At 34.4% G+C, this 11,804-nt stretch overlaps 1 protein-coding gene across 1 annotated transcript; it reads right to left on the reverse strand.

Annotated features, from left to right (window-relative positions):
• Positions 1 to 628: 628 nt before the first annotated feature.
• Positions 629 to 2,874, reverse strand: LOC120116926. The gene is made up of 2 exons (XM_039137307.1): positions 2,708 to 2,874; positions 629 to 2,162 (listed from the first exon to the last, which is right to left on the reverse strand). The coding sequence occupies exon 2, from the start codon at positions 1,375 to 1,377 to the stop codon at positions 664 to 666; it is 714 nt and encodes a 237-aa protein (XP_038993238.1). The 5' UTR covers positions 1,378 to 2,162; positions 2,708 to 2,874; the 3' UTR covers positions 629 to 663.
• Between the last annotated feature and the right edge of the window lie 8,930 nt (positions 2,875 to 11,804).

The following is an 11,804-nucleotide window of genomic DNA, read 5'->3' on the forward strand; positions in this document are numbered from 1 at the left end:
CATATTCACTTATAGTTCAAAATTGATAAAAAAAAAGGGGGGCATAAAATGAAGGAGGAAGTGAATAAATGAGAAAATTAAAGACCAGATCACAAAATAATCGAATTACTTAGCTAAAGATCGAAACAATGTTGTTCTATGTATTGTTTTTCCAATTATTCAAACTTTGTATATTCAAACTCGACTCGAATTCGAAATTCAAACTAATAATTTGAGTTGACTTGAATAACCCAAAATTTTGGTTTGTGTTTTAAGAAAGGGATAATGACAAAACTACCCCCAACGTTTACACAAATGATCATTTTGACCCCTATTCTTTTTTTGAAACATTTTAATCCTAAATGTTTCAATTTTCGATCAAAATATCTCATGTCGAAAGGAGATCGTTAATTGACTAACAAACAATATATGTTGATGACGTGACTTTTGTTGTTAAAAGTAGGGCCTCGTTAAAAAAAATCCTCATATCAATGTCATATCTAATACAACAACCGATAGATAGCTGAAAAAGGAAAAGAAGCGCAGGAAAATTTTATTAAATACAAAATCGAAACGATCCAAAATAAAACAAGCTTAGCACCCAAGCAGCCAACAACTACTTAAATCTAAGATACTATATCATATCCATGTATACAACAATAAGCATAACCAACTTTAAAGCACTCAACCAATCCCTCTTTTTACTAAAGAGTCTACTTCAACATTGAAACCTCTAGGACTGCGCCTAATCATAACATGATTATCGTTGATGGTCTTTTCAATATCCTTAACTAGGGAAGCATATAACAAGGGACTTTTCTCTGGATGGAGAACCCAATCGACTGCAGCTTCACTATCACTTTCAATAATCAACCTCGACTCGAAGCTATTAGCATCTTCAAAATACCATTTCAGCCCAGTCTTCAAAGCCAGCAATTCAGAAAGGGTAGGAGGACCATTTCCTATTCTTTCCGATAACGATCCCAGGCAAGAGCCACCATTATCCATGAGAATTCCACTGACACCACCTAACGAGCTACCTCTAGAGATGGAACTGTCGACGTTTAATTTAAGATACCCAACTGGTGATGGCTCCCAAGCTGTCTTAGCCTTTGAATAATTTCTAAATAACTTTAATTTTTCTGCCAAATAAGGGTTAGCAATAAGCTCCTCACGAGAAATATCACTTGCAGGGTAAACCTCTTTGAACCAGCAAGCAAGTCTAGTTCTGGCTAGAAAGAAGATTTGAATAACATCTACCACTTTGTTGCCAAAGACTACCTCATTTCTCCTAAGCCAAACAGTCCATAAAACACTAAAAGGAATAATGTGCCATATAGAGTTTGAAGAAGATATGAAATGTAACTCATGCCACGCTTGGAGGAAGATGCCTGGCATCTTTGGGAAAACCAAATACACCCCCAGAATGCAACAAACTTCATCCAAATATTCTACACATTATCAAACTGAAACAAAAGGTGAGAGACAGATTTCAAACCACCCCCACACAAAGGGCATGAGCAATCCGAGAATGAAGATCACCCCTCTTCAAGGGTTCAACTCTTACCAGAATACGAATACGGGAACTCAACCAACTGAAGAGTTCCGCTTTCAGAGGTGCAACCCCTTGCCACACCATCCTCGACCAATCAACATCTGAGGAAGGGCAAGAGAGCAATTTAATAAAAGAACTTATCGAGAACCCTCCGTCAGACCAGCATACCGAGTCCCTATTAATATTGCTTGATCGAAATTCTTGTAGTGCTTGAATTAAGTTGTTCCATTGCTCTAATTCCCAATCAAATAGTTGTCTCCTGAGCAAGATGTTTCATGACTTGCCCATACCTTCCTTGACTCCAAAATCCGCTATAGTTCCCAATTTATTGCAAGCGAGGGAAAAGATTCTAGGAAATTTGGACTGCAACAGAGAGTCACCATGCCATAAATCTGTCGACACTCATTTTTCGTCTCGTCTTTTAATATTATTATATATTATTATTATTATTATTAATATAACAGTTTTTTTACAGGTTATATGACTCGGATCCAGATCTGTTACAAGATCCGACCCGGTGGCAGCAACTCCACCACAGTCACCCATGCCTCCCACGTGGATCACTTCAACCTAGCAGCAACTCGTGTACGCCCTTTCAGCACCCCCAACCGAGCTGCCCACGTGAAACCTACAACAAATCCATATTAAAATATCTCCAAAGTCAGCAAATAATTAATCACTTTACCTGCTCCAATCAAAATTTCACCAAACACAAGGAAATTAACAGAAGATGGCAAGAAGATTCGGTGAAGAAGAGGAGATAAAATTGGGGAGTAGATTCGCATACCAGGGGGGATCGAAGAAAAAAAAGGAAAAAAGACAGAGGGCTCGGTTTTTCAACAGGGGGAATTCACAGGGGAACGAAAAGCTAAAAAAAGATCATTTGTAATAGAGGATTGAGCCTCCATTGAAGAAAGACATAACCATTGTAATCATTCAACTTCAACCAAGAATAGAATACTGAACGGAGTTTTTTTAAGGTATATATATATCATTTTCTTTGTTTGTTTGTTTCTTTTATTCAAATCAAAACCAACAGTGGAATCATAGGCTCATTAGGTGTTTAATAATTTCACATTTCAGCAAGAAATCATACACGAAAATTATAAGCAAAATAGGATTTCGATATAAAAATAATAATATTAAAATAAAGAGGATTTGGGGTTGATTTACCTGAGTCGTGCGAATTTCAGTGGAGTCTCGATGACTCCATGTTATTGTCGTTTGGGTCTCGTTGACCAGTGTGAAGAGCTTAGAAGCTCTTTGATGGGTGTTGAAATTGGCTCTGTGTGTGGCCGAGAAAGAATTGGGAGAGTGGAGAGAAAGGAGGCGCATGTTCTGTGAAGTTGGGATTGGGTTTAGTATATATATTATTTTATTTAAGTTAAATACTAAGCTAAAGTTACAAACCAAATGGCAGTGTTTAGGTTTAGTGAAACTCACGCCTGGAAAAAGGAAAAATCATGTGTGTGATCCTCTGATCTTTAAATTATTGTGTTTTGGTCTTCAAGTTTCTAAAGTTTCTATTTATGGCTCCTAAGTTGACGCGTATTTCATGTTAGTCCTCAATTCGAGTTTTTTAAGTTTTTAATTTGGTCTTTATATTTTATGCGCATTTGATTTTAGTCCCGGATGCTAAGATATTTTTTTTTCATTTACACATTTGGTCTTCAAGTTTTTGCATGTTCTATTTTAGTCAAATTGGTTTGTTAAATTGAATTTTACATTGTTTATGTTTTTGGCCCACTACTTTAAAAGTTTTTACTTTAATCCCTATATTTATCATCGGATCCCTTTAACTTTAGTGATAAGGTTGCTTTTTTAGTTAGTGGATCATTGTGCTTATGTTTAAAGTTAGGTTCTTTTAACTATGTAATATATTTGTTGACTAACTCACGTGGTTGTTGTGTTATATATATTATGTATGTTTACTTTACTTTTATATTGTATATTAAAAGTGTGGTAATTCCCATAATATATTATATGTCTTTTACTTTGTAAACATATATAGTATATAATATTTTGTAAACATATATTTAATTATATTATATATATAGGTTATATATAGTAGGTAGAATGTATATCTATTTTATTATCCATATTATGTAATACATATTATAGCATATATGCGTAACACTTTTTTATATATATATATATATTATAATTATTTTTAGTAATTTACTCATATATATATGATTTATACATATTATTATTTTTATTAAACATCAAATTATTAATATATATATATATATATATATATATATATATATATATATATATATAGTTGATATTTAGTATTGGTACAAAATCAATTTTGTTTGTTTGCATATAGTTAGTCATTTTTTACATGAATAGTATAATATCTTCATTAATATCACTTAACTCGATTTGAAATAAATTGACTAAGAGTAATATTCGATCATTTTATAATTATCGAAAGAAACTTTCTAATACGTGAATATTTAATCTATTTTAATATATAACATTAAGTATTAATATTAGAACTTACATTTTAGATTTGAGCCCCCTATGTTCCTTAATTTTCATAATTTGACATTTTAAGTTAGAAAAAGGCCTTGATTTACTTTTAGTCTAATTAGGACAAATAAAAATTTATTTGATTGCGTTGTTTTTACAAATCTAAGGCACTGTTCACTTACTAAGGAATTAATAGTATATCCTCCGCGATCGTGCTCAGGGGGTGACTACTGGTAATTCCCCAAATAAGTCGACATCCTTTTTAAACCACATCATGTTTTCTAAAAATGAGGCAATGTTCGGTTATTAGACAGAATAGCTGATCTCCCGCATTTACGCTCGGGGGCGAATGTTATCGGTCTCAATAAACGAATACCCTTTTCAAACTCTGCATCCTTAATGATTTTTAAATTAAATAAAGATCGAACTCAAAATTTCTGATTTTAAATATAGGGTAATCAACTAGGTACCAATTTTTGGGCGCTTGTGGGGGTGCTAATCCTTCCCCACGCGTAACCGACTCCCGAACCTGATTTCTGGTTTTTTGCAGACCCCAAAACTCGGTATTTTATTAAAATAAAATGTTTTATTAAAATCACCTGGTTTTCACGGTGTTCCAATCTCACCTTAAATGATTGGTGGCGACTCCTCACCTTTCGAAACGATTTTCAAAGAGAAACCCCCGAGTCGGTAACTGTCTTTTCCCTTCGGGCGAAAAACGGTTGCGACAGCTTGGCGACTCCGCTGGGGACTTTTGTTTTTAAAACAAATTGAGAGTCGAGCCACGAGTTGGTTACCCTATATTTATTATTTGGAAATTACGAGTTTGATCTTGTTTAATTTACGGTTCATTATGTTATTTCAAAAAGCCAAAAAAAAATTTCTCTCCGGTTAATGCTTACACTTCTGTGAAATATTTAGGACTGTTGCATATCATAAGCTCTAACTCGAGCTCAACCCGGTTTACCTAAGTAGAGAGAAACGTCACACCTCACGAGGAGCATTGGGCTTCCTTGTGTGGGTCTGCCAAAGTATCTCTGGAAAGCACCCTAAGTTGCCTATCCGAATATTAGTTCCGAGGTACGCTTCTAGTGGTGTGATCCCCTGAGTTGAACTCGATTCGCAAGTCTATAATGGGCCAGAATCGGGGGGCAACCTTAGCAGGTTGTAAAAATGGCTTGGGAACCCTTTGCTAGAACTCAGCCTCATATAGAGAATTTAGTAAGCCTACCCCGCTAGAGCCATATGGATAACCTAGGAGAACTAGAACGCATGCGGTTAGAATTATTAATTTTCTTTGTATGCTTTATTTTTTTAGTCCAACTTTAAGTCATATTTAATATTATATTTTTTTGACTAATCATTTCAACTAACTTGATTCTTTTTGTCTTGTTTCTACTAACATTGATTTTCTTTTATATGCTCTTATTGCATTTTTGCATATCATATCACAACTCACGTGGTTGTTGTGTTATATATATTATGTATGTTTACTTTACTTTTATATTGTATATTAAAAGTGTGGTAATTCCCATAATATATTATATGTCTTTTACTTTGTAAACATATATAGTATATAATATATTTTGTAAACATATATTATTTAATTATATTATATATATATAGGTTATATATAGTAGGTAGAATGTATATCTATTTTATTATCCATATTATGTAATACATATTATAGATATATGCGTAACACTTTTTTATATATATATTATAATTATTTTTAGTAATTTACTCATATATATATATATATGATTTATACATATTATTATTTTTATTAAACATCAAATTATTATATATATATATATATATATATATATTTAGTTGATAATTTAGTATTGGTACAAAATCAATTTTTGTTTGTTTGCATATAGTTAGTCATTTTTTACATGAATAGTATAATATCTTCATTAATATCACTTAACTCGATTTGAAATAAATTGACTAAGAGTAATATTCGATCATTTTATAATTATCGAAAGAAACTTTCTAATACGTGAATATTTAATCTATTTTAATATATAACATTAAGTATTAATATTAGAACTTACATTTTAGATTTGAGCCCCCTATATTCCTTAATTTTCATAATTTGACATTTTAAGTTAGAAAAAGACCTTGATTTACTTTTAGTCTAATTAGGACAAATAAAATTTTATTTGATTGCGTTGTTTTTACAAATCTAAGGCACTGTTCACTTATTAAGGAATTAATAGTATATCCTCCGCGATCGTGCTCAGGGGGTGACTACTGGTAATTCCCCAAATAAGTCGACATCCTTTTTAAACCACATCATGTTTTCTAAAAATGAGGCAATGTTCGGTTATTAGACAGAATAGTTGATCTCCCGCATTTACGCTCGGGGGCGAATGCTATCGGTCTCAATAAACGAATACCCTTTTCAAACTCTGCATCCTTAATGATTTTTAAATTAAATAAAGATCGAACTCAAAATTTCCGATTTTAAATATAGGGTAATCAACTAGGTACCAATTTTTGGGCGCTTGTGGGGGTGCTAATCCTTCCCCACGCGTAACCGACTCCCGAACCTGATTTCTGGATTTTCGCAGACCCCAAAACTCGGTATTTTATTAAAATAAAATGTTTTATTAAAATCACCTGGTTTTCACGGTGTTCCAATCTCACCTTAAATGATTGGTGGCGACTCCTCACCTTTCGAAACGATTTTCAAAGAGAAACCCCCGAGTCGGTAACTGTCTTTTCCCTTCGGGCGAAAAACGGTTGCGACAGCTTGGCGACTCTGCTGGGGACTTTTGTTTTTAAAACAAATTGAGAGTCGAGCCACGAGTTGGTTACCCTATATTTATTATTTGGAAATTACGAGTTTGATCTTGTTTAATTTACGGTTCATTATGTTATTTCAAAAAGCCAAAAAAAAAAATTCTCTCCGGTTAATGCTTACACTTCTGTGAAATATTTAGGACTGTTGCATATCATAAGCTCTAACTCGAGCTCAACCCGGTTTACCTAAGTAGAGAGAACGTCACACCTCACGAGGAGCATTGGGCTTCCTTGTGTGGGTCTGACAAAGTATCTCTGGAAAGCACCCTAAGTTGCCTATCCGGATATTAGTTCCGAGGTACGCTTCTAGTGGTGTGATCCCCTGAGTTGAACTCGATTCGCAAGTCTATAATGGGCCAGAATCGGGGGGCAACCTTAGCAGGTTGTAAAAATGGCTTGGGAACCCTTTGCTAGAACTCAGCCTCATATAGAGAATTTAGTAAGCCTACCCCGCTAGAGCCATATGGATAACCTAGGAGAACTAGAACGTATGCGGTTAGGATTATTAATTTTCTTTGTATGCTTTATTTTTTTAGTCCAACTTTAAGTCATATTTAATATTATATTTTTTTGACTAATCATTTCAACTAACTTGATTCTTTTTGTCTTGTTTCTACTAACATTGATTTTCTTTTATATGCTCTTATTGCATTTTTGCATATCATATCACATCATAAACGATATTGATTCCCAGATTACCTAGTTATTATAAAAAGAGCTTAAGGCAGCAATGTCTTCCGATGGGACTGAGAATGCAATCAGTGTTCAAACTTGGTACGAGTATGGGCAGACGCGGTTCAGAGACAACCTTGTAACTATCGAAGAATCAGTTTTGCTAGAGAAGGTAATTATCCGAGCCCTGCAGTATGCTCAGAGACTAAGAGAGCAAAGAGATGAGGCTAACTAGGAATTGGCGCAGAGGTGAGTACAAATTGAGCAGCTCGAAGCACATCTATTTAGTATCGATGAGACTTTTCGGAACCCTTACAACAACAATGAGTTTCGTCTTCAAAAAGAAAATGAGATGTTAAAAAGAAGATAATGGAGCTAGAGGGAGCATGGTTGATCCACTCATCCGCACAATAAATAGCCAGACTGGAAAATGAGGCCTTAAAAGCTATCTTCCTGATCTATAAGTTACAGTACATAAATGGCATCAGCAAATTCAACAGTTAGAGGAGAGTCGACCATGGACTAATCCAGAACTTGGAACCGCGCTATGACAGGTTCAGGACACCATTCAAAGACAACATAAAGCAATGGAGAGAGTAATGAATCAGACCAATGTTGTTTCTCGTCAAGTCTACGAATTATCTGAAGAAGCGACAACCTTAAGAGTTTTCGTGATCTAGAGGAAGAACAACGAATCATGGAATTGATGATAGAGCTCAAGAGATTAGGGAATAGGGTAAGATTCTACGTTTAGTATTTACGTCGATATAATCTTTTTGCCTAAGTGCTTAGACGTTGTGTGTTGTTGAGTACTTTTTATAAACTAAGTTATTTTGGAATCAATATCGGGTTGCATTTGCATCTCGCATTTTTGCACACCCATTTTGAATTTGCATTTGACATCCACATTTGCATTTGCATTACTTTAATTTAAGCATTTTTACATGCATCAATCATGAAAATATGAGAGTAACTCGTGAAGGATGATGTGGCAGAAGCTCTGAAAGAAAATTGAAGTTACCCTGAGACGTGTTTCTGGAAAGATAGACAACAATGAATGAGATCTTAGCACGAGTTAGTAAGATCGAGAGAATTCAAGAACAACTCGTAAGGACCCAACAAGAAATGATTGATGAAGCAAGGAAGTTCCAAGTTGAAGCAAGGAAGTTCCAAGTTGAATCTAGGGGACAGATGTCCAAGTTGATGAGCATGATGATTACAGTGATATTGTCGAAACGATTTTTTTTCTTTAAAGAGTAAAAATGTGAGATTTTGAAAACCATGTATTTTTAATTTATCTCTTTCAACTGATTTTTAATTTAAAAATAAATGCGATTTAAAAACCTCTCGTTTCGAAAAATTTTGGATTTCCTTTACGATCGGAAAAAAAATACAGTTCAAAGAGTCGCCACCAATCTTTGATTAGGGTGTGATTGGGCACCCAAAATTATTTGTTATTTTAAATAAAAATTAATTTTTATTAAAACAACAAATTAAGGTCCGCGTTACCAAAATCCGAGTTCGGGAGTCGGTTACGTGCAGGGAAGGATTAGCACCCCCACAACGCCCTAAAATGGTACCTAGTCGATTAATTAACGTCTTTGCAATGAAATTTACAAATTCGAATTTATTTTGATTTTTGATCCCATAAAATAAAAATGTAAATTTAAAACATTCAAAAGCACTCAAAAAAAAATTAAATTAAAATTACCGAGTCATTTTAGAAAGATAAAGAATGTTCGATTATTTACAAATATCGAGACCAGATCTTAAAAGATATAACAACCTTTTCTCGATAAATTTAAATAACCGAACATTTCCTTTTCTTTCGTTCCCAAATTTTAGGCGAATCAATTTTTTTGTTTTACTTTCGGGATACACTTTTAATTTAAAATCATCAAAACGACTCTCTAATCAGTTAAGACAAGCCACTCAAGACAATTTTAAATTAAAAGGGTATTACCCTTAGTCTGATTATGTATTTATAAGTCGAGTTATGCACGTGAGAACAACATACAAATTATGTAAAAATAATGCATTTACGAACACTTATAAATAAATATATATATGTATATATATACATGCGGTTTACAATCATATTAACAACATTTGAATGCAACAAAATAAATACGAACCCTAGCAATTTAAAGATAATAGAAATTAGACATCATTAACACTCAATTGCATATTGATTAAAGGTAAACATTTTAATCATTACTAAATAAACAACAAAAATTAAAATGGAGCTAAAACATGCTTTTTAATGGATATTCATGCATACACGTGACTTGGTAATTTGAATATAATTAACATGCCTTTACATTAATATTATGAAGGACTAAAGCTAAATAAGAGGACCTGTAGCCCAAATAACTCATACGCCAAATCTGTCTGCCCTAATCCCTTCTCTTCTAAATCTCTTCTTCCTCACTTTCTTTTCTCATGGCCGAGACCCTTTTCTGCCTTAAAACAAAAACTTCAACCACCGTGTGACACAACACAGGTCGACCTCACTCGACCCTCCAAGCACTGCACCGTTCTCTCTTCTCTGCTCAACCTTCTCTTTTCTTTTCGACCAAAATCTTAAAAACTATAGCCACCGCTTAACCGCCATCCACGACGGCGGATCACTCCTAAACCGACGTAACTCTCTCTCGCTCTCTACTGTTTTGACTCAAGAATTTCTATTTACTAAAACTAACATCAATCCCTCTTCTTTGACAACGGAACCCGAACGACGATGAAACGGAGTCACCGAAACTCCATCTGCGCTCACACAACCCAGGTAACCTACAATCCCTCCTTATACCCACTGTTTTCAATGCTGATCAATTCCTTCAAGGACCTACTCTCTGAAACCCAAGTGCTAATCACTCGATCTAGGCAACACGAATGAATGGACCCTCTATTCCTGGTGAGAAACACTCTGGTGGCCATGGAGAGGTCTAAAGTGGCCTACGTTCGACTCACATATACTCAGGTAAACCTAAATCAAACCCTCAGCTTATCTCAAATGGATGCAAAATGTATAAAAAAAAATAAAAAAAATTTAAATTAAATTAAATACCTGTTGCTTTGTGTTGATTGTGTTGCTCTGTCTTTGGTTTGAATGCTAAAAATTCCTTAAGGAAGTTATGCACTGCCGCTGTAAAAATGATGGATAGACTTTTGAAGAAACCTTTTTTCCTGCTCTTTTGTAGTTTGTACAATTTCACAGGGAAATAAGTTTCCCAAATTTTTTCAATGCTTCTAAATTTTTTTTTAGTATTTGCTTGTATGAGTTGTATTTCTCTTTGCACTGTTTTGATTTTCTAAAAAGAATTGTTTCCTTTGATCTTTGAATAGGAGGATAGTACAATACAACAATGTTTTTTTTCTTGCTATTTTCTGTCAAAAGATTTAAATGGGGAATGTGTTTTTCGCCCGCGCTCTCTTCTTTCATTGTCATCTCTTTTTAGTAGTTAATTCCTAATTAAAACTGACCCTCTCCCTTTACAGTTTCTTTCTGATAGATTAAGAAAACTGAAACCCCTTTTTTGATAACTCCCGATAACTACTTTTAGTTTTCCAGAGAGTATTCACGTGGGCTTGAGTTGGGCCTTCAATTGCTCTGCTTCGGGTCTGCTCCGACATAACCCCAGATAAATCGAGTATCTACAGCTGCCCCTCTTTGCTCATTGTCGTGTAACGAGAATAGAGCAAAGATCAAAAGATAATCGAGTTTGTCCGATCTTGAGAACTTCAAAAGATTAAAGCACTCCACTGTTACTTCGGGATAAATGAAACTTGAAAAATCTTCAAATGACGGATCCTCTCCCTCTTGTTCAGGGATTAAGGAACTCGAACAATCTTCTAAAAATGGGTTCGCTCTCTATTGCTTCAGGGAGTAGAACTCAAATAATCTTCTGCTTACGGGTTCGCTCCCTCTTGCTTCAGGGAGTAGAACTCAAACAATCTTCTAGTGTGATTCTGTTTCATTATTCTTTCATGAAGGCTCAACTTCGAAGGTTAAACCTGAAAAACAAACATTGTCTCTCATTAATGTATGCTTACAGATTTGAAAAACATTATACTCGAAAAATTTTAAATTTAAGAGAATCTTTGAGAATCCATTTCTCATGCGGGATCTTGTCTCGCAACAACTAGTTATAAGAATCTTCTTAGACTCGACTGCCATCTGAACCTATCGTTTCCTGGGACTTTGAATCGGTTAATGACTTCTCGTGCGCATTTCCTTTTAATCAATTGATCAACTTCTTTGTACTCGAGAAGGCTTAAAATGGCCCAGAGGACTTATCATCTTGGTGTG

Source organism: Hibiscus syriacus, unplaced genomic scaffold, assembly GCF_006381635.1.
Source record: "Hibiscus syriacus cultivar Baekdansim isolate YM2019G1 unplaced genomic scaffold, ASM638163v2 tig00110307_pilon, whole genome shotgun sequence".
In the NCBI taxonomy this organism is placed as follows: Eukaryota; Viridiplantae; Streptophyta; class Magnoliopsida; order Malvales; family Malvaceae; genus Hibiscus; species Hibiscus syriacus.

Coding starts and splice junctions, on each gene's coding strand:
- LOC120116926 (XM_039137307.1), bottom strand. CDS start 1,377: ATGCCAGGCATCTTCCTCCAAGCGTGGCATGAGTTACATTTCATATCT.